Source organism: Artemia sp. Qi Xiang Cuo, unplaced genomic scaffold (assembly GCF_049724085.1).
Source record: "Artemia sp. Qi Xiang Cuo unplaced genomic scaffold, ASM4972408v1 HiC_scaffold_32, whole genome shotgun sequence".
In the NCBI taxonomy this organism is placed as follows: domain Eukaryota; kingdom Metazoa; phylum Arthropoda; class Branchiopoda; order Anostraca; family Artemiidae; genus Artemia; species Artemia sp. Qi Xiang Cuo.
This window is the reverse complement of record NW_028297441.1, coordinates 715,606-738,503: the sequence shown is the minus strand read 5'-3', so window position 1 is coordinate 738,503 and position 22,898 is coordinate 715,606. Positions and strand designations below refer to the sequence as shown.

At 35.5% G+C, this 22,898-nt stretch overlaps 2 protein-coding genes across 4 annotated transcripts; both read right to left on the bottom strand.

The window, feature by feature from the left end:
• Positions 1-37: 37 nt before the first annotated feature.
• Positions 38-12,370, bottom strand: LOC148938900 (uncharacterized). 3 transcript variants are annotated; one of them, XM_089107461.1, is made up of 4 exons: positions 12,224-12,370; positions 2,684-2,949; positions 546-714; positions 38-172 (listed from the first exon to the last, which is right to left on the bottom strand). In XM_089107461.1, exons 1-4 carry the CDS (start codon positions 12,301-12,303, stop codon positions 82-84), a joined length of 606 nt encoding a protein of 201 aa, XP_088963587.1. In that variant the 5' UTR covers positions 12,304-12,370; the 3' UTR covers positions 38-81. The 3 variants fall into 3 exon arrangements, 2 of the variants coding, with proteins under 2 accessions (XP_088963587.1, XP_088963586.1); XM_089107460.1 differs by lacking the exon at positions 12,224-12,370 and adding an exon at positions 1,776-2,026 and having other exon boundaries at positions 546-893; positions 2,684-2,800; XR_016143595.1 differs by lacking the exon at positions 38-172 and adding an exon at positions 1,776-2,026 and having other exon boundaries at positions 597-893.
• An 8,231-nt stretch (positions 12,371-20,601) lies between these two features.
• Positions 20,602-21,261, bottom strand: LOC148938899 (E3 SUMO-protein ligase ZBED1-like). The gene has a single exon (XM_089107448.1). The coding sequence runs from the start codon at positions 21,259-21,261 to the stop codon at positions 20,602-20,604; it is 660 nt and encodes a 219-aa protein (XP_088963574.1).
• Between the last annotated feature and the right edge of the window lie 1,637 nt (positions 21,262-22,898).

Sequence of the window (22,898 nt, the reverse complement as noted above, 5' to 3'; positions counted from 1 at the left end):
GCAGGTTATACCTAGCTATTCACAGCCTTGTATCTTCTTTTAAGCCTTGCAACAAGTTCCTCCATAACAACTGTTTCATGCTCAATGGGTGGGGGAGCAACTGTTGTTGACATCAACGTTTCTGAGCTTTTGGCTAATTTTTAAGCTTCTTGAAAAATGTCTTAAGCATAAGCTAGGAATTATAAAATAAGTTACTAACAGATAGAGTATACGAGGTAGTTTTTTTTAGAAAATCATTTTTATATGGTTCTAACTTACTTTCATTCTAATACTTTCTGCCTTTCTTGAAATCAGATAACGCAGATATTTTTCGCAGTCAAGGTACCTTTTAATTAAATCTCTAGAATTAACCTGTTTGACAAATGACTAATTTCACAAAAGCTCAGGACCTGAGCAAATATTTATAAACTGAAATTCCCAACATTCAGCAATCTATATTTTTGTTTACTAGATAAAACCATTTTTTTTTTTAATTTTAGTAACAAAAAATATTAACTTTGCATAATAAACACTGTTAGTAGAATACAAACTAAAAATATTTTTACCTGCAATACATTCCCAAGTAAGAGAAAAAATGCTGTTTGGTGGCAAAATTGTTCAAATTTGAATGGAACATCTCCAGTTGCGATGTTCTACCCCCAGCAGTTGACGGCATTTTAAATGTCTCCTCTCTTGCCTTTCCAATGCAGACTGATTGGAGGTTTAATTCAGCCTCTGAAAAGCGAGGAATATAGTCCCTCAAAAGTGGAGAAGGGTGAAGGCATCTTGGGAACAGGGGATCATCTTGGATGTGAACCCCACATACATGATTGGTCATACTAACCCATTTTGCCCACATTTCATCTGGAGACGAGGAGGAAAAACAATACCAATGAACATGATTGATGATATTCCTAAAAATGAAAATTATATTGCTATAACTAAAGGCAAAAGAAACAAAGCTTCAGGATTGCCAAGACATTTTAAATGTGCAACAAAAAATAAGTATAAAATATAAATTGCAAATTTAAGTAAGGAATTAGAGGGAGGGGGACGAAACAAAAAATTACCGACAAGTTTTCCACAGCTGTCAACCCCCCCCCCCCTCCTTCAGTTGTGTTGGAAATAATAAGATAATATCCTCAAGTTTTTCTACAATTGGGAACTGTCCATCTATGTATACAGGCATCCTTACCTGCACATATAGGGTAGGAGAGGGTGGTTCCCTCTCGAAATTAATCCAAAGGTACTATCCCATGGCAAAATTGAAACACTATATCCTAAAATAAACATTAATTTAGATACAAAGATTGATAATGCTTCAGACAATAGAAGATAACATTGGAATAGCAGAAGGCAAAATGAAAGAACAGTTTAGGTGTCTAGAAGACACTGCAAACGAGATGGTTAAAATAGGAATTGCAAATACCAGAAGTTCACGCTTTGGGGGAGCCAAAATAAAGAATAGTAGCCTAAAATAAATTTTTCAACTTGAAAGAGAGAGTCCTTCAGGGATGGGGACAATCCTCCCCTTGGTTTTCTTGTGAGCTTAAGGAGGAGCATTGGGAAAAATTTTTAAAGAGTGCTAAACCGTATTTACAAATAAATTAGTAGTCAAGTACAAATTATTGATAATCAAGTAATAAATGATCAAATCTGTTAATAAATATACAGAATTAGACAGTCTCATTATCTCATAGAGAATCTAATCAAGCATTTGGTCACTCAAAGACTTTGCCAATGTATGGAGAATGGAGTAAAAAAAAGGAGAAACAATCAAAACATATAAATCATACTCTATCCCAGATTTTATGCTATGACATCCTCTCTTTTGACTTGTTGCAGTAACTTTCTTTCTTAAATTCTTTGTATAGTGCCATATGTCAAGTGAATGCTTGATATCACTATTTTCTGCCATGAATTCAATATTGGCTAAGTTTTGGTCAGTGTTCACTTCACCAATGTCTACGCCCATTGCCAGTAATTTTTTCAATCCTCTCACAAATCCTTCTTTTTCCATTGCTGGAGAAGACGACGATTCATTTTTCTGAAAAAGACCAATATTGTTATACAAGTAAAAATTCTATAGAAGAAATTTTAGATCTATACATTTGCTATCTACCAGGATTTTAAATAAACTGGCAAAACTATGATGTCTTCTTTTAAGTCATTTTTGGGTTTATTTCCAAGATTTGCTTTAATTTTATGCCATAAAAGAATGTACTGTTTATTGGTGTAAGAGTAAATCAAATATATAAATCCATTTATGCTCTAAAGACCTATTAGAGAAAGTTGACACATATATTCCATATGTTATAAGTGCTTGCAAGAACATTTTACAGATGTAGGATGACAGATTGCCAAAATTGTACTTCTTGGCCATCCATCTGTGGACAAACAAAAAGTCGTCCCTAAATGGGTTGGGAAGAGAGGGATTAAGAAAAAACTCCTTCAATTGAAAAATCGCCTAATTTCGGTAAAGTTTGTTGCTGCTTTTATAATTCCCAATGAAAAGCAAAGGAGAATTGAAACGTCAACTGTCATAAGATATTTCAGAACAAATTATATAAAGTACCTTCAATGGAAATAAAAATGTGTCAGCTTTCCAGAATAATTCATTGCTGTATTTTTTAACTAGCTTAATAGATTTTTTCATCATAAGTAACTATCAGCTTTAAAAAAAATGTCTTCACTAGGCATTTACCTTGTAAATGTAGTTTGATGATCATCCCCAGAGGTGTTCCCCAATGACCCAACTCCACTAATGGTGCTATTAGGTATCTCTCCAAGTGAATGATCTGAATCATCACTGTTGCTAAACGAGAATACTGGAGCTGAAAATGAAGAGGTAGGAGGGTGTATTTTATGGCTAGAGGAAGGCGTACTTGTGAGAAACAAGGCTCTTTGTAGGGAAGTAGCTGATGAGACTTTCCCTCTATGGCCAAATTGCACTGGGCTTCTTTTTCCAACCTAAAAAAAAGCATTGAAACCTTTTCAAACCCACATTAATAATTAAAAGAATTAATTAAGAAAATTATCCTATAAAACTTTTAATGACCAAGCTTATTTTCCAGGATCATTTCAAAAAGATTTATGTATAAGCAGATAATAGTCTTAGTGAATATTTTGGAGTTGGCAAAATCAATGTAGAATTAAAGAAAACAAAACCCTAAAAAAAAAATGACAAATGTTTTCAATAAAATTTGTCACAAGACTTACAAGCTAAAAATCTTATAAAAAAGAGAAATCAATGTTGGTGCAAGTTATAATCAAAACAGAAAGCATAAAAGAAATAAGGGGTTAAAGTAATTTTATAGACATTTACAAAGAAGAATACAATACAGAAAATAAATTGCCTTGTATGTAGGTTGTCTCGTTAGAGTAGAAGCAACAGGTGGCAAATTTTCTACATAGGTGTTTTCCCTACCACCTGATGTAGAAGGACCAGAAGAGACATCAATCACTGCATGGGAATCTGTAGATTCCAAGTTCAGATCAGGGTTAGCTGTGGTGCAACTATGTGAAGAAGCAGCATGTCTACTTCTACAAATACACAATAATTCATTGTTGACAGCACAAATCATTCTTCAACAGCAGCAACATTTTAAGAAATTTAAAATATATTTCTTGTGAATCATTATCTCGGTTTATTAGTAGTTGTACCGAACCAATTGTGCTCAAATCCTCCTCAGGGCCATACTGTGGTGTTTCTTTTGTGGATGGTGAAGTTTTCCCCACAGTAGAGTGCAGACGGTCTGTTATCATTGTAATGTCCTTTCTTGTTTTAGTTTTAAGCTTATTCCAATAGGCAATGCTTAGAAGTCCTCCAAAACAAAAAGTCCCCCCAGATCCCACCCCACGTACCAGTGAAATTGATACCCATCTTGGCTGGTCAAGCTCATTATCACAAAGTTCACATGATAGCTCTAATTCTGAGAATAGGACAATGATCAGTGTAGGGGCTAATGTCACTATAAATGATGATAATGGGTTTCAAGAGGTCCTTTCTAGAAGCTCTAAAAAAGGAAAAAAAACAACCCAATCAAAAGCATTTACCCTCTCCCCGCCCAAGATCCTCCCTCCAAAACTTAGGAATTTACCTTAAAATTTCTCCTAATACCCCCTTTGAAATAAAAAAGATTACTGCAATAAAAGTTGAAATTTTCAAATTGCTAAAATCAATGTTTTCTCTTGCTATTCACCGTGATGGATCTCTGCTAATAGCTGTCGAAGATCAGAAATCAGCAGACACAATAATTAATCTAAAATCCCTTCTGAATACCCCAATTAATGCATCTGAATGGAACCCAAAACAATCCCCAACAAAAATATTAGTTTTTAATGTTCCCCCAGAAATACCCATTCAGGAGTTAAAAGAAAGGGCTCTCAGATAGGGCTGGCAACACAATCCCAGTTGAAGATGTTACCCAACTAGGTAAACCAAACTCTAATAGCCTGAAAACAAGTAGATCCTTCTTATTTACACTGAAGGAAAAAATTAATATCCCAGAAAAGTTATTCCTATTTGGTCAAATGAAACCACACAAGGAATACAAACCAAAGCCTATCCAGGGTCAGAAGTGTCTCAAACTGGGACACACAACAAACAAATGCAATGAAAGTCTCCTAGCGTGTAGTTATTGTAAAGCATTCCATCCTAAAGAGTTGACAACTTGCAACAACACTCAGCCTACATGTACAATTGCAAAGGTCCAAATGAATCTACCAATAAATCACTATGCCCTGCATATAGAGCACTAACAATCCAAATAGCAACAGAGAAGGCCATTCCATACCCCTTTGCAGCAATGGAAGCAAATGCTGCCCAACAATACCAAATAAAGCCCATAATGAAACCAACCAATACCTCCAGGTCAAACGGCCCCAATGCATCAAGTACCCCTTATAAAACACCATCCTCTAAGCCCCCTAGCTCACATCCCTATCAGAAAGAATCAACAAGTCGACAAGCCTCCTTGCCCAGTGAGATGAGGTCAGCCTGCCCCCCCCTCCCAAGAAAAAACAAACCAGAAACACTACCAGGAATTAATCCCTTAACTGACAAACAGGATGCACAACTAAACATGCAATCCTCAAATATATGCTTATTCATTCTAAACTGTAATGCATTCGAGGCCATGAATATACATCAACTACAGAAAACAAAAATCATTGCAGAATTGGCAAAAATCTATATCCCTGATGATATGCTCATTCAAGCAAAAAAAGAACTTCCTTTACTATTAACAAAGCTGAACATTGATACACAGTCATATGAAAAATAAATCAACAACATAATACATATCAATACTTCAGTGGAACGTAAGATCATTCACAGAAAATAATCTTAATGAACTAATATCTTTTATGAATAATAAATCCATCAATATTGCTTGCCTCCAGGAAACTCATTTAACCCAAAATCAACAAATTCAGTCTCTGGGATATACTATCCTGAGAAAGGATAGATCATCAGAGAGAAAAGGAGGTGGAGAAGCTTTATTAGTTAGAAATAATATAAAATTCTGTGGCATCAATTTTCTAGATTTTGCAAATGATGTTGATGCAATTGGTATCAGTGTTTGGCTGAATAAGACAAAAAATTATATAATAAGCTTTTATAACCCTAATGGCCAGGCTACAGATGCCACGGATTTCTTCAACTATATTAATAATTCTAATATGTTAAAAAATATCATTATTTGTGGAAGACTTCAATGCCCACAGCCTCTTGTGGGGGAATTAACCAGCAAATAAAGCTGGTAAGTTCATTGAGCGTATGACTTCAAATAATATTGAATTAGCTGTTGCTACCCCTCCAAACCTGAATAAGTATTTCAACCCCAAAAGTGGCAGCTTCTCTATAATTGACCTACAAATTGTGTTATTAAATATTTTGAATAAAATTTATATAAATAAAATTGATAGTCTATGTACTGACCATTTTGCTATCGTTTGCTTCCTAAATGAATCTGCTGAAATCTTATCACATACCTCCAGATATGTCAACACTAAAGCAAATCGGCCTATGTTCCAAAATAAGCTTAATGATGAAGTTTTAATTTTCACCCAAAATTCATGCATTTCAAACACAACAGTTGAAACACATGCTGACGTTTTGGCATCTTTACTAATAAATACAGCTAATCATGCTATCCCAAGGACAACACGCCAGAAAACCTTCCCTAAACACATTCCCAAAGCATGGTGGACAAATGAGTGTCAAAATAAATGGAGAACAAAAATGGCAGCTAGGAGAACATTCATAAAAAAAACATCACCTACTACATATTTAAAAAAATTACAAGCAGAATCTAATCTAAAAAGTACTGTAATAAATGCTAAATATAACTACTTGAATAATTTTGCAAATAATCTCTCCAGAGAAGAACATGAGCCAATTATACATAAAGTTATAAGCCACATCTGTGGGAAAAAGACTACCCCTAACCCACTCCTGTATGAGCTTATACATAATAATACCATTATGACAAAGATAATGAAAAAGCTAAGCTATTTGCCTCTCTTTTTGTTAATAATCTAACATCAAATAATTGCAGCAAAATATCCCCAATCCCTATGAACCCAAGTTACCAAACACGCCTCGGATCCGAGTATATAACCAGCCCTTTTTCAATCCAGGAAATGAATAATGCAGAATATCCTATTAGGACCAAGACTAGCGGCAGCTATGACAATATACACCATACAAGGATAAAGAATCTCACCCCTTCACACAAATAGGAACTTCTAAACTGTTATAATCATGCTTGGGCATCTTCTATGTTCCCCAATATATGGAAATGTTCGTCCCTCCTACCAATCCTAAAGAAAAATAAACCCAAAATAACCCTGAGTCTTATAGGCCCATAATCATTACTCCTGTGATGGGGAAAATAATGTAGAAAATGATATATTACCGACTCCTCTGGTTTGTTGAAAAAAAATAATATGATCCCTCACACTCAAACTGGTTTCAGGAAACACCACTCCTCAACAGATGCTTTCATATTGCTAAAAAAATTCAATAAATGAATCATCCTCAAAAAATAATGTCCTAGTTGCAGCTTTCCTAGATTTTGAAGTGGCATACAACAATGTGAACCACCAAATCCTTTTAAACAAACTTACAAACCTTGGACTACCCCCTAAGCTAGTATCTTTCATAAAATCTTTCATAGAATTGCGAAGTTTCATTGTTTGTGTAGGTTCAGCCCAAAAGACAATAACCAAAGGCCTTCCTCAGGGAACAGTCCTCAGCTGCCTCCTCTTTGCCCCATATCTCTGGGACATGAACCTCCCCCTCACGAATCTACAATATGCTGACGATCTGGTGCTATGGTCATCTGGCAACACCTTTGAGATATCAGAGTCAAAGCTGCAAAAGTCACTTTTCCAATTTGAAAAATTCTTTCAACATTCAGATTTACCCATTGCACCTACCAAGTCAAAAATAATCCAATTTCACCGAGAGCAAAATCTGTTAATGCAAGACTAACTCTAAATGGAACAACTATTCCAGAAGATAATCATATTAATTATCTAGGTCTCATGCTCAACAAAAACTTAATTTCCACATCCACATTTCAAACACAATAAAAAATGCTATAGAAAAACTAATATACTAAAAAGACTTCTTTCCACACCCTGGGGATGTAAGGAGAAAACCTTACTCCAGTTTTACAAATCACATATAAGACCCCATATTGACTATGGGCTCATTGTCTATGGTAAAAATACAAAATGATATAATACATCTCATATTTGGTCTTAGGAAACCCACAAGCACCAAGTTTCTGCTTATGGAGAGTGGATTATCAACAATAAGGGAGAGATGTAGCTTTCTCTTGACAAAACATCTTACAAAAATTGAATCAAATAGCTCACACACCCTAAATAATTGGTTAAGAAATCCAGCCATGTATAGAGGCATTGCAGATGAGTATGCCAATATTCAGAAGAAGTTCCCAGTACTGGCAAAGTCTATTGCACCTTCTTTCCCCCAATCCCCTCCATGGAATTGGTCAATTCCAATAATACCCACTGATTTCTCAAAGTGGAAATAAAGATTTGTCCAGAAAAAATTTGCTGAACTCAATACAATTATTTATAAAAACCAATTCCAAATATTTGTTGATGGGTCAAAAATGAATAAGAAGGTAGCAAGTGGTGCTTTCCTTCCTCATCTGAAAATTGCAAAGGGCAAGAGATTATATAATAAATTACCTATAATGTCTGCTGAGTTAAATGCCATAATCATGGCATTAGCACACCTTATGGAAAACCAACCTTTGATTGCTAATTCAAACAATATTATAGTATATTCCGACTCTTTTTCAAGCCTGAGTTGCTGGCCTCAGCTCCTCAGTATAAATTGGACATTGACACTTATCATTGTCTTAGTATAATAGATAATCTTGCTTCAAGTGGCATAAGAATTTATTTTCAGTATATTCCTAGCCACTCTGGTATAGGTGGTAATCCTCAGGTTGATGAAATAGCAAAAAATGCTATAAATATTGACCAGCCAAGTGGGAGACCAATCCCCATTAGATATATTTACTGATGGAGACTATAAGATATTAATTTTAATAAGAATAATCCTATGCTTTCCCCTTTTCTCAATAAGTATTTTTCTAAAATTTATCATAGAATTCGTTCTGGAACAAATGGACTATATTTTCTTACACTCTAATAGAAGATTCCTAATTCAAGTGGGTCAGTTCCCCTGTCCCCTCTTAGCAGGCATTGTAATATGTATAATGAAACAATTGACCACTACCTATTTGAATGTAATATGCTGAAGTCTGCACAACATACCTGGCTTTGTAAACTGTGAAAATGCTTTAATCACCACACAATCTTACTATCAGCCAAGAGCCTATCCAACTGTACCTGCACACAGAGCATAGAAATTAACATCTATCATCTTATATTTCAGCTCCTTGCGTCGAAAGATCTACTGAATGATATCTGAAAATATCTAATAAATAAAAGGCAATCAAGCCAGTGGCTCTTTAGCCCTCAGAGTGAAGCAAAAGGAAAAGGGTTAAATAGTATCACTGAAAAGCCTGCCTGCTGTTAAATAGAAGAAGAAATAATTAATTTACACATCAATGATTTAAAAATATGGGCCAGTATACCAAAAAAAAAAAAAAATAGATGCAGAGAAACACAAGACAGTCAGTCCATCTTGCAGAACCATAGAAAGGCCTTGTAAATATATTTTATTCACAAAATGGAAAGATGTCTGTAAACCCTTTCACAGCTGAATTATAGAATGAGTAAATTCTGAAAGAACTCAAATTTGTAATACAGAGTTAAAAATTTAATATGCAAGAATGACCAGCATAATATGAAACTTACCCTTGCTTGAAAAGCTACCAGTAACTTTATTAAGTTGCAACCCAGGCGGAAACCTTGCATACAAAAGTATAAAAAGAGCAGTTTTCTCTCCTCCATAAAACTTTCATAAAAATAATTTGCATATCTTTATCCTTTCAGCTAGATCATATGCTCTTGTGGTCAAATGGGAGTAAGAGTGAAGAAGTCCCAGTGAAAAAAAAGTGCATCTTGGAGCCAATTTTTCCAGCAATGATGTTTTCAATAATGTCAATGTTGTGCCTCTTTCTTGCAAATATAACTAAGATAGGGTAAAGTCCCTCATACTAGATATTTACTGAAATTGAGGTTGAGTATAGTCTTTTTTTCATTCCTTCTTCAACTACTTTCTTATTAAGAAAATTTAGAAAAGTAAAACTTTTTTCTAATAATGGTACCTGGTTAGAATTAGAGTCCAGCTCACTTCAATGGATACTTAATGCAACAGAAGTACATGCTAGACTCTAGTAAAAACTAAGCTTAAGGGCTAGGCACACATAGCTGATTTTGGGAACCGATTTCAGCAAGGGTGTATTCCATGTCAAGAGGTTCTAATTAATGATGGTAAAAGGCAGGGCTTAGTGATGATTTTTTGGTGATTAATTACATTCTAGACAAGGAATGTGCTAGGGCTTTAGAGCTTAAAGCATGTTATTAATCATATTTAATGATTACTGTAAATTAATCATAATTAATGATTAATCACTGATAAATGTCACTAAGCCCTCCTCTTTGCATCATTAATTAGAATCACTCAATGTGGAATATACCCTTGCTGAAAATGGTTCCCAAAATCAGCTACGTGTGCCTAGCCCTTTCAACAGTTATATATCAAATATTGAGATACTAGAAGCAGAGTTTGGTTGATGACATGTACAAAAAAATATATAAAAATAAAAATTTAGAGCACATACCCTTTAGTGAGGAAGCCCAACAAAACCTTCAATTCAATTCCCTAAGCATGAAACAAATCAGAGTAGACCTAACAGCAATGTATATGCAGACATAGTCATTAACACAGAGCAAAAGTCCCCCAACCTGCATTTAATTGAAATATTTATTTATCTCCATGCACATTTTAATCTACCATCACTTTTTACTTGACAAACACAAATGTTAGTAAAAAGAAAAGAATGTAGGTAAACACATCAATTTGCAGAAAAAAATTTAATGAGGGATTTTTTTTCAGGGAGGGGGGGGGGAATAATAAAAAAAAAATAGGAGGGGACAAGAAATAAAAAACAAACTTTATTCAATAATTTAAATAAGAATGGCCCACAAATTCAGGAAAACTTAGAGAAGCTGGACCCAGCAGTCCTTCTGTGTAGAATAGAGTGCTATAGGCTGAGATGCAGTACATAGTGGGTGAGCTTCGAATCATAGATAACCACAAGTCTCATGTCTCCTTATAAGTTGTGCAGTTTGCAAAAGATTCAGGCATCACACTACTTATCATTCCCCCTTACTGCAGCCACAAGGTCTAGCTGTTAATATGTACTTTCCCTTCAAATGTCAATGCAATGAAGTTGTAGATAACTGAATGTTGTCTACTCCTGGGAAGAGCTTGACAATATATGACAAGGCTTCTCTTGTTGATTAAATTCTTCCTCTATTGTTCAACCCAAATAAAATTATAAGGGACATTGAGAAACCTGGAATATGGCCCTACAATCCTGAAATTTTCACAGAAGATTTTTTTACCTCTTTTATCACTGACAGGCTTTCTCCCCCTAATCTTGATGGACCCAATAAGCCCTGCAAATAACATCCTATGTTTGCCAAAAGACCCTGAAGTTGAGGTGAACAATGAAGAAGCTTAGAGCCCATCTGCCTATTTCAGAACTGAGAAGTCCTATTTCAGATTAAGAACTTGAATTTCAATATTGAAACTATTTTCAATAGTAAACACCTTTTTTTCCAGCAACTCTAAAGCATTTGCCATTATATTAATTCAAGAAAAGAGCACCCTCTACTAAAAATATTAAGATTACAGTATATATAATGTGGGCTATATATTTCTCCATTAGGGGGGAAGGGGTGTAAAGTAAAGCAATGTAGGTCATAGGAGTGATATAAGTAAATACTTTAGAATAGTTTCTATCTATAAACAGTTTTAATTGCATTGTAAAAAGCTTGAATTCAAGAGAAGTGGATGCAAACCAAAAGACATACAAATTTTTCCTAGCTTCTAACTTTCTATGCTAGGCTTTGAAGACTTAAAAACATCTTTCTTGGGTGTTGAATAATTGGTTAAGGTTGCTTTTAGAAAGAAAGATGAAAAAAAATATACCATTAGATTTGCTATAGGCCTACAATACAATTTTCAAATATAATAGCACTGCTGTCATAACTGTATCCCCTCCTCTCACAGTAGTGAAGCAAAATATGACCCTAGGCTATATAAGGTACAAAATATGTAGCTTCTGTGGACTTACCATTATAATTTGTGTTTATTATTCATCAACAACTGGTTCATAAAGCCAATTCAAAAAGAATAAAACTTGTATATACTGCCAAGGAATGTCTTATCTCTTTGAGCGGAGGGGGCTAGGATACAACTGTCATGGTAGCAACCATTATATTTGGAAAGCACTGAATAGAGTTCAGTGCTCAACCATTATATTTGGATATTACATGGTCATAGGCTATTCAATTACCATAGGCTATTCTTTTTCCTATTTGAGCCCATAAGTTTAAGTAGCCTATGCCTGAACACTAACAACCTAATCTAGGATCTGAGTCCAATTCTGGAAGTAGGCTACTGTTTGCACAGTTTAACCACTTTCCTATACAGAAACAAGCCCATTATTAGATTGATAGACCTACCATACCACTTCTGTCAACCATTTCTAGGCCATCTTACCTGAGAAATGCAACATGGTCCAAGCCCTGTGGTCCACAATGCTGTTTTCTTAGGGCAATATTCACCTCCTTTGGACTCATAAAAACAGGGTTTGCATTATAAATCAAGATAAATTTTTCATTTTTCTCAACTTTAATAAAATCAGTCTTTTTAAAGTGTAGGTAACATACTCGACTATAAATTTTCAATACTAATTCTGAGTAAACCCTTTTAGCACTAAAAGAACATCTTTCTGCTTTTGCCCTAGAGACAGTCCTATCAATGACTCCAAGAGTGCTCCCACACTCAGGCATTGCGCACTTTCTATTCGCAAGTATTTTATCGTGATTTCTTAATTCGAATGTCTTTGCTGAAAGAAAATAGGCCTCACTTATTTTTCTATCTGGGCCATGAATAAATTAATTTCGCCCAAAACCCTAATAACTTGATGAATCTTGAGGTTTGAAACATGAGACTATCGGCTTTCTGAATTAAAAAGGCCTAAGAATGTTGTCTTATGAAGACCCAAATTGTTTTCATAGAGCCTTTAAAGTTTTAATAATTTTTTATTTATGAAAGTAAGAAAAGTGAAGGTATTTCAAACGTATTTTGTTTTCAGTAAAGCGTAAATTCTGCTCGGGTCTTGAGAAGGCTCTGGGGTTACCAGCCCTACTCATGCTAATTTTTTCTCGTTTTGAGTTTGACTCGGCAATTTATCCTAATTTCTGTTCCTTTTGAGTTTCATTATTAATTGATATTGATTTGGGGTAGTCTTACACTTGAAAGATTTACTTTATTTTTGCTCATTTTCGGCTTAATGGGGCTCTTGACTTTTCTTTGCAAAACTTGTTTTGAGGAAAAAGTTTTTTAAATCAATTTCTGTTCGTTTTCATTGACCTAGTCTTTTTCATGGAAAAAAATACTCTTTTATACGTTTTCAGTTTTTTTTTTTATAAGAATCCATAGTATGGGTTGCTATTTTTATGTTGGAGAAACTTTTCCAACAATTTTTAATCCTGACACGAACAGTATTTTTTAATTTAATTTTAGAGCTTCTGAAGTTGGCCTGAAACATAAAACTTAGTATCATTCCCAAAAGATTATATCTACACTTTTTGACAACCTCGATACACTTACGCTATTTTTATTTATTTAAATTGTAAGAGCAGAAATAGTAATAGTGGTATCCCCAAAATATTCAACCTAATCTCGATATATTGCTAAGTCGTTCTCGGTATATTGCTGAGGTTTCTTATTGGCAACCATAAACACAATGCCTTTTGATTTAACTTAAATCAGCATTTACTTTTAAAGCATAATGGTCTAATTGCATAATTGTGGAACATTGACAGACCTAATATACCTAAAGATATGGTTGCTGGAACTTTTTACTGTGCTGAACAAAATGGTTTTCTCGTAATTTTGGCTGGATGTGTTTTGCAAATGAATGGGCTTGGGAGAAGGACTGCTTGCCCTCCGAGCTCTTGTTACTGTTAAAAAGGGCATCAAAACTTTTAATTTTGATTTGAATTAGCTCCTTAACAAGTTTCAATGATATTTACATAGCCCTTTCAGTCTCCAATCAAATGAGCCCTTTTCGAAGTTTCTACGACAACTCCAAATACAAAACTTCAAATACCGTATCACAAAATTCGTCAGTCATCTGGGTAAAAACTTTGAATGCAAGTTTGAACTTAGAAGCTTAATTTTTTCATAATGCCGTTTTTCAATATCTGTTTTGTCATCTTTAAAACAATTGAAATGGGCGACTTTGATACCACTCAAATATAATAACTCCCTGTGCCCCCCTCTGGGTACCATCTTGATAGGATACCGTCTCTGCTTTAAATTAAAAAAAAATAATTAACTTGTTCGCATCCCTGCTTTAAATAAAACAAATTTAAGATATTATCCTTTCCCTACCCCCCCTGCCTGTGGATTTTTTGGCATACCTGATTTCAATAAAAAAATCAAGGTACTATCACTTAAATATAATAACTCCCTCTGCCCCCCTCTGGATACCATCTTGATAGGATAACGTCTCTGCTTTAAATTTAAAAAAAATAGTTAACTTTTTGGCATTCCTGTTTCCAAAAAAAAAATTCAAGATATTATCATTTAAAAATAATAATTCTTTACCCCCCCCCCCTCTGGATACCACAATGATAGGAAACCGTCTCTGCATTAAATTAAAAAAATAACTTTTTGGCATCCCTGCTTACAATAAAAAAGTCAAGGTACAATCACTGAAATATAATAACTCCTTATGCTCCCGCACCTCTGGATACCATCTTGATAGGATACCATCTCTACTTTAAATTAAAAAAAATAGCTTTTTGACATCCCTGCTTACAAAATAAAAAAATCAAGGTACTATCACTTAAATAAAATAACTCCCTATGCCCCTCCCCTCTGGATACCATCTTGATAGGATACCGTCTCTGCTTTAAATAAAAAAAAATTAACATTTTGGCATCCCTGCTTTCAAAAAAAATCTATGTATTGTCATTTAAATATGATAGTTCCCCCCCCCCCCTCTGGATACCACCTTAATAGGATGCCTTCTCTGCTTTAAATTAAAAAAAAAAATTAACTTTTTGGCATCTCTGCTTTCAATAAAACAAATTCAAGATATTATCATTTAAATGTAATACCTCCCTACCCCCCCCCTCTGGATACCACCTTGATAGGATACCATCTCAGCTTTACATAACACAAATAATTTACTTAATAATTAACTAGGTCAGTATATGGTTCAAACAAACTCGAAAAATAATGTTAAACAGCTTAGTGTTCCTTGAAAAAAAATTCAGGGTATGAGGAAAGTGGTACAAAGACAACAACAAAATGTCAAAATTATTCAGATATACCTCAAACTGTTGGAAAACTGAGTCATAGGTTCGCCGTGGCATTCAATAAGATCCAAAGAATCTTATTAAAAAGGAGCACACACAAAAGCCAAATTATGCCAATAGCCTATGAGAAATCGCTAAATACCCAAGACAATGAACAAGTCCGAATTGGGGGCCCTGTCTATCAAGATATTTCAATGGTTTCCCAGGGAATTTGAAAGTGTTTACTTCATCTCCGCTTTAAATGAAAAAATAAATATCTTTTTGGCATCCCTGCTTCCAATAAAAAGAAATTAGTTATTATCATTTAAAAAATGATAGCCCCCTATCCTCCCCCTTATAGGCAATAATGTTCAATTTTCTTATGAATAATATTTTTGGGGTAACTTCCGTTTCAATCTTTAATTCCCCAACCTTGTACATAGCTTAGTCCATAGCTAAATTTCGGGGATTCGGGGAACCAAATTTTTTTTGGGGTGACGCATAGATTTTCGGAGAAATAAACGAAAATTTGGAGATAGTGCAAGCCCTGCTTGATTTCTAATCAGGAAAATTGAAATAATAAACCAAACGAGAAGTAAAAGCTCTGACTTTGCGGTTGACGCAATAAAGAATTGCTACAAAATTATTTTAAAGTCGACCGAACGCCACCGCCTTTGCCAGTGGCGCGCCGGTGGTGTTGCGACACTTTGGCGGCGGTCAACCGGGCGTCTTGTCAGCAGTATTTGGTCGATCCACAAGTGAGGCGCCGGGGTCTAATTCCTTGACCTCTGTAACTAATGCCATTAGCCATTCCCTAAAACTTCGATTTATGATGCTTAGCCGTTTCTAGGAATTTGTAGATATACCCTTTCAAAACCTGGATACTCACAATGCATTTTGGTTCAAGTCGCTATCCCCTAAAAATTTCAACCCAAAACTATTAGCTGTTCCTGAGATTTTGCAGATATGCCTTTTTACAACCTGGATGCACAAAGTTTCTTTTGATTTAGTTTAACATTCACCTTAGCTTTCCCTGTAATATTCAGCTCAATGCCCTAAGCCATTCCTGAGATAAGCTAGATACATTTAGAGTCTTTTAATTTAGTTCAGTATCCCACTTAACATGCTGTGAAAATTTTGGACTTATTGCCATTAGCCATTTTTTGAGTATTTGCAAAAAAAAAAATAATTTGAAAAATCTCATAATTTAGATCAGATGCGTTTGGTGAAAGGAGGGTTGTAAAAGAAGGGGGATAAATGCCCTCCATCACTTTTGACACTTAAAAAAAAACTAAAAATTCTAATTTTAAACCAAATGAGCGTTTTCTAGAGATAAGCAACCATTCCTTCCATAAAACCCGTAAACACCACCTGGGCATAACTTACTATGTTGTTACCACCCTTGCTCCTATTCTTTGGGTTTTTTTCAACCCCAAAAGCCTTGCTATATTTTATTTCGACTATTTTGAATAGAATGAATATCTCGAAATGTCTATTAGATACATTTTGGGACAATACAACGTGTGTGTTTGTGGGGAGGGGGGGTAGCTACCCTCCGATCACTTTCACTCTTAAAAAGAGCACTAGAGCGTCTGATCACCAATTCAATGAGGCCCTTAAGAAGTTTTTATGACCACGCTTTCAATAAAAACCCTATATTCCCCCAGGGTGTAAGTTACTACCTTTTCCCTCGGGGCTGGTTTGTTTGCCATCCTAAAAGACATAATTTCCAGACCTATCAACTACGTTGAAAAAATGGCTATCTCAAAATTTTGATTGGATGGGTTTGGGAAAATGGTAAGCGTGAGAGGGGGGTTAGTTGCCTTCCAATTACTTTTGATTATTAAAAGGGGCCCTAGCCTTTTTAATTTCCAATTGACTTAAGTTTCTACGATCACCCTTTTTATATAAATCTTAGATGCTCCCAGAGCAGAACTTACAACCCTTGTCCTAAGGACTTTGGGAGGGGGGGGTTTCATCCCCAAAGACATAATTTCCGGACTTTTTAACAACGTTTAACAAAATGGCTGTCTAAAAATTTGGATTGAATCTGTTTTGGAAAATAGTCGGCATAGGAGAGTTGTTAGTTGCCCTCTAATCACTTGACTATTGAAAAGGGCATTAGCCTTTGTTACATTTCCTTCGATACAAAATGCCCTGGTCTAAAAGAAAAAGATATAATGAAAAAAATTATTCATTGTGGCATTTCGTTCTTTACTTAGATAGCGTTATTGCAGTGCTTGTGACAAGGTTTAGAAAAAAATACACACATAATATAAAAAAATAACATTGTTCAGGGAAACATTTTTACAATTTGGTGAAAAAAAATATTTTAGAATGCTCTGGTTGAAGTTTTTATATTCCCAAAATTTGTGGGAATAAGAAGAAAGATTCAATTCTTGTTTCAGTTTTTATAATGAACCAATGGTTTTAAGAGCGGGAGTTTCTCCCTTTTTCTCTTTAACGGCATTCTCAGCAAATTTTTGCAAAAAAAACAATGCTCCTGGGGCCTGGTCCATTTTCATGTTAAACTGATATCTATAATGTCTATCAGTGGTTTCCATTGATGTGATTACACGCAAAACGGCCGTTTTTGCGTGATCAGTCAAATTTCCTCCGCTTTTTCTGCAATTTTTTGCATCCCAGCTGCGTTACAATTCTTTTTTAAAATTTTTAGAAGAAACCAATGGTTATTAAAATGGGAGTTTTCCCTTTTTTTAGACAGTATTCTCAGCAAATTTTCACAAAAAAACAATACCCCTTGGGCCTTGTCCATTTTCGCGTTAAACTGATGTCTATAATGTTTTTCAGTGGTTTCCACTGATGTGATTTCAGGCAAAAACGGCCATTTTTGTGTGATCCGTCAAATTTCCTCCGTTTTTTGCTGCTAGTTTCTGCACCACGGCTGCGTCATGGTTCAACGGTTGCGTTGAAATATTTCTACTGAGTCGTTGAAAACTGCATCCGTTATTTTAAATTGAACGCATGGCAGAACCATATATTGCAAGTAACTGAGAAACTAAACATGTTTATCAACAGTTTTCCATCAATATTTGACAAGCAGCATGAGGATGCTGTCCTTTCAATACAAAATTTTAATAGATGTGTCCTGTGGGGATTTTTCCAAGGAAATGAGGCAAAGAGATAAGAGATGTATTTTTCATTAGGCATAGTCAGCCTAGGGTATTACAGGTTAGCCTTTTGAATTTTTTTTTTTTTTTTTTGGCTTCTACAATTTGATTTAGCCTATTTCTATGCATATGCTTTTTAAATAAATTATTGTATATTTGCACTTCAATGGCTAAAATGAACCATTTCTCTGTGAGCATTTTTGTGATTTTCCCGCATCTGCTATCCATGAGCTGTTTTGCGTGAAACAAAGGTATTCATTTAAAATTGGTCCTTCTGATTAAGAGACATCTTAAGAAATTAATTCTTACTTTAAAATATGTATAATGATCCTAGTTAACATATTATCCTATTGGAGAACCTTTATTATCAAGTCTTCTCTCTTTTTTCCTTCTTTTTCCAAATTAAAAGAAAAAAATTTCAATTTTATCCACCCTAGAAACATAATGCATAAATCTTTTGAAACTACCCCTATAAATTGTTCTATAGATAGAGTTCATCCCGGTCCTTGTTAATTCCGTTTTATTCAATGACTAGTGCAGAGGCAAAAATACAAAATATTAATACAACCTAACCTAACTTCAATTCAAAATCAACAGACTCAGCCAGGAACTCGTCCTTTGAACTCGGCCGGGATGAACGCTATCTATAAAAACAATTTATAGAACAATTTGTAGCTGCAATTCCAAAAGATTTACGCATTGCGTTTCTATGGAGGGCAAAATAGAATTTTTTTTTTCTTTTCAGTTGGAAAAAGAGGAAAGACTTGATGATAAAGGTTCTGTCCTTGGAGAATATGTTAACTAGAATCATAATATATATTTTAAAGTAAGAATTGTTTTCTTAACATGTCTGCTTATCAGGAGTACCAATTCTAAATTTTTACCGAAACAAAGCCTAGAAAGAAAGAAAGACCATAGAAATCTCTTTTGATTTCTCTTTTTAAAAGATACAGTTGTATCCCAGCCCTCTGTCCAACCAGTGTCATATATCCCTGAGTTAAGCTATGATTACAAAAGTTTAAAATTTTGTAGGTTTGCAATATTTTATGTTGTTTTCCATTTTCACTTTGTTCTTACTGCCAAATAAAGAAAAAAGAATGGTGAAATTCTACTTTAGCTACTTTTGGCTATCTTGGAAAGGGGTTAGGCTAGGAAAATGAAACCATCCGGGATGGGTTGGTAAATATTTACCAAGTCATATTATTGACTTATGAATAAATGAATATACCACTTGATGCCCTTTTGGTATTTCGCCCTACTTTAAAATATGTATAATGATCCTAGTTCTTATATTATCCAAGGGGAGAACCTTTATCATCAAATTTTTCCACTAAAAATCTTTCTTTTTCCAGCTTAAGAGAAAGTTTCCTAAAATCACCAAGTTGAGATTCAATGCCTATGTCTTTTTAAATTGCCGCCATAAATTGCCGCCAAATAAGTTCTTTTATAGATAGCGTTCATGCTGGTCTTTTTAATACTTTTTTTTAAAGAGCAGTGGGGAAGGGCGAATATCAAAATATGAACGCTAAAGACCGGCATGAGTGCTATCTATAAAAGAACGTATTAGGCGGAGGCGGCAATTTAGAAAGACTTAAGCATTGAATCTAGTGTTCGGCGATATTGGCAAATATTGGAATATCGAAATATCGATATTTGAATTTCAATATATCGATATTTTGATATTCGATAAAGATATTGACAAGGCCTAAGTAGGAAAGAACTAGTAGACCTAAAAACGTTTATTTGTACTAATTTTTACTTCAGTATTGAGAAAAAACAAACAAAACTACAATCGTATACATGTGATTGAATAAGATGAATGCATCCAAAAAGCCGTGAAGGGGGGGGGGGAGGGACACATTATTGTCCAAAAAATAAAAGCATGTCTATATTATCTCCCTTTAGGTGGTTTCACCTCTCGCTAATCAGCTGACCAGCTTTGGAGAACACCCTCTCTGAAGAGACACTAGTTGCTGGAACACAAAGGAACTTCAGGGCAACTTCTGCGATGACCTTCCTTGACTGGTAGTGCATCTTCCAACACACTAAGGGTTCAGTAGTACGAGCCACGGGGTTCTCACGATTGTACCTTGTTAGATTGAGGATGCCCTCTGCAGCAGCTGTCGTTGAACTGTTCCCTTCTGTATCACCGACGAGCTCATCATGGGCTCCCCATAGGCCGCCTAAGTTGTTGGATGAAGCCATTGCTTCAGTTATTTGGCTGCGTCCACTGAAGTATATAGGAAATCAAGCTTCTTGCAATCTTTGCTTCTATAGAAGAAACGGCATCCTGAGATATATATCCGTATGCTTTCCGGAACCGTGGGTCGAGATACGTTGCCACTGCTATAGGCGTTACTTACTCAAGTCCCTGAAACCGATCTTTCTTGTGGCAGATCAAACATAAACGTAGCTGATCAGCTGCGGGAGTATCTCAAGTTTCACTCGAAATGGAGTTTAGATGGCGGATCAAGATCTTCGTCAGCGGCAGGACCTTCGAAATCGATGGGTACTTTTCCGCCGAGACTTCAACTGTGACTTCATCAAAAGGGCGAAGCAAGACTATGATAATCTTGAGACTTTCCCATTCGTCTTCCGTAAAAAGAAGCTCAAGCTTTCCAAGCATGGCAAGCGAACTAGAAACTGCATCCTTCACATCAAGCAAACTTTTGACCATCAGAAGAAGCGAGTTCCACCTAGTGGCAACATCAGCTTTGAGTTTCTTTGAGACGACTTGTCCATTACACAGCTGGTTGGTTCTGAGTTTGTCCGCTGCTATGACACTTCGATGAAAGTAGTTAACGACATTTCGGCATTTCGAAAGTAGCGGATTGAAGCATGGAGCCTCGTCTATTGCAGCACGCACGACAAGGTTTAGCATGTGCGCGAAGCACGATACATGCCTCCAGCCAGATTTCAGTTCCTTGGCGGCATCGTTAACTGCTTTCTTGATATTGCTCGCATTATCTGTGACAACGGCCACAACTTTTTCTTTTATTTTCCATTCTTCTGCTACTTCCAGCAAAAGTCTCTTGAGAGTTTCTGGTGTGTGACGCTCTTCGATTTTCATTGTACTGATCTCCCTGCTGTGCATCTTGAATTTATGAATAAAATGGAGTGTAACGGCCATATAACCTTCTGTAGACCGTGATGTCCATGCATCAGTAGTAAGAGCAACATAGTGTGCTTTTCCAAGCTAGATGGATAATTTTTCTTTTTCTTGCTGATAGTAAGTTGGGAGCAAGTCTCTCGTTATAGATTCAATGCTCGGTAACTTTTAGCTGGGATTTAGAGCTCTACAGAACTGCTGAAAGCCAGTATTCTTGACAAATTAAAGAGGCTGCATGTCATTTGTGATCATGCTGACCAGCAGACGTTCACATTGTTTTTTCCGAGGATGAGACCTATTATACAAGGGCTGAGCAAACTCTGAAACCTTGACTTGTTTCTGTTCACTGAAACTTCTGTTCACTTCAGTTTCGTTCTCCATTTCGTAGTCTGTATTCGAGTTGGGCTCCTCTTCAGTACTTTTTGCAGGTCTTTTCTTCCAGAGACTGGCTGCTTCTCCGTTTCGTTGAACTCCTTCTTCTGATTGTTTTTTAGATGGGATCGGAGATTTGTGGTGTTACCGGCTGTCATGACGCTTAATTTGCAGACTAGGCAGCAGCAGACTTGGCGTTTACTTTCCGGAAGTACTTCCACAAAGAAGTAAGCCAAAAAAAAAAAAACAACTGAAAATAAGGTTTTCCTATCCGAGAATCTGGAAACTTCAGACTTTTTTCGATTTCTGGAATTAATTTCCACCAAATATGATTGCTATATATGGATAGAGGATTGAATTCTAAATTGAATGGTATGTTCGTTTCCTAGCTATCTCATTATGGTCCTACATTACAAATTTACAATTTTTATGAGTGGTAACTAGCCTGCAGCTACACCCATCAGCGTTAGCAGTGGCAAAAACTCATTGCAGGTACAAGCTCTAGGCTAAATGAGATGCAGCAATAGTCAGCATTACAAGGAAACACAACTAGAGGAGACTTAAGAGAAGGATAAGCACAAAGGTGTTACCCCAAAAACATACAGCTTACCTTTGTACTTTCGTAACACTGTCTCGGCAATCAAATTCGTAACAAAACCTACTGATCTTTGCTCCTCGCAACCAACTGACCAACTGAATGAATGAAATTGCAAATGGGAATGGTGTAACTCACCCACCTCCTGTTGGCACATTGCTTTTGATTTGACGCTTGTCTTCAGTGCCGCGAAAAGTAAAATATCGAAATATCGATATTTGGTTTCCGATATTCGATAACGATATTTCGGTCGATATATCGATAAATATCGTATCGTATCGAATATCGCCGAGCACTAATTGAATCAAAAACGTGGTGATTTTAGGAAACATTTTCTCTTAAGCTGGAAAAAGAAGGATTCTTAGAGGAAAGACTTCATGATAAAGGTTCTCCCCTTGGATAATATAAGAACTAGGATCATTTTACATATTTTAAAGTAAGAATTGTTTTCTTAACATGTCTCGTTATCAGGTGACATAAGGCTAAACAAATGCTGCCCTTTTTTATGCTCTTTCCAAATATAATAATCATTTTGGTCAGAAATGAATTTTACCCCCACCCTTATATGCCAATTCAGGGTATATATTTGCACATTAGGATGGTGGGGGTAAAGTTTAAATTTACCTCCCATTTACATCAGAAATAAAATTTGCCC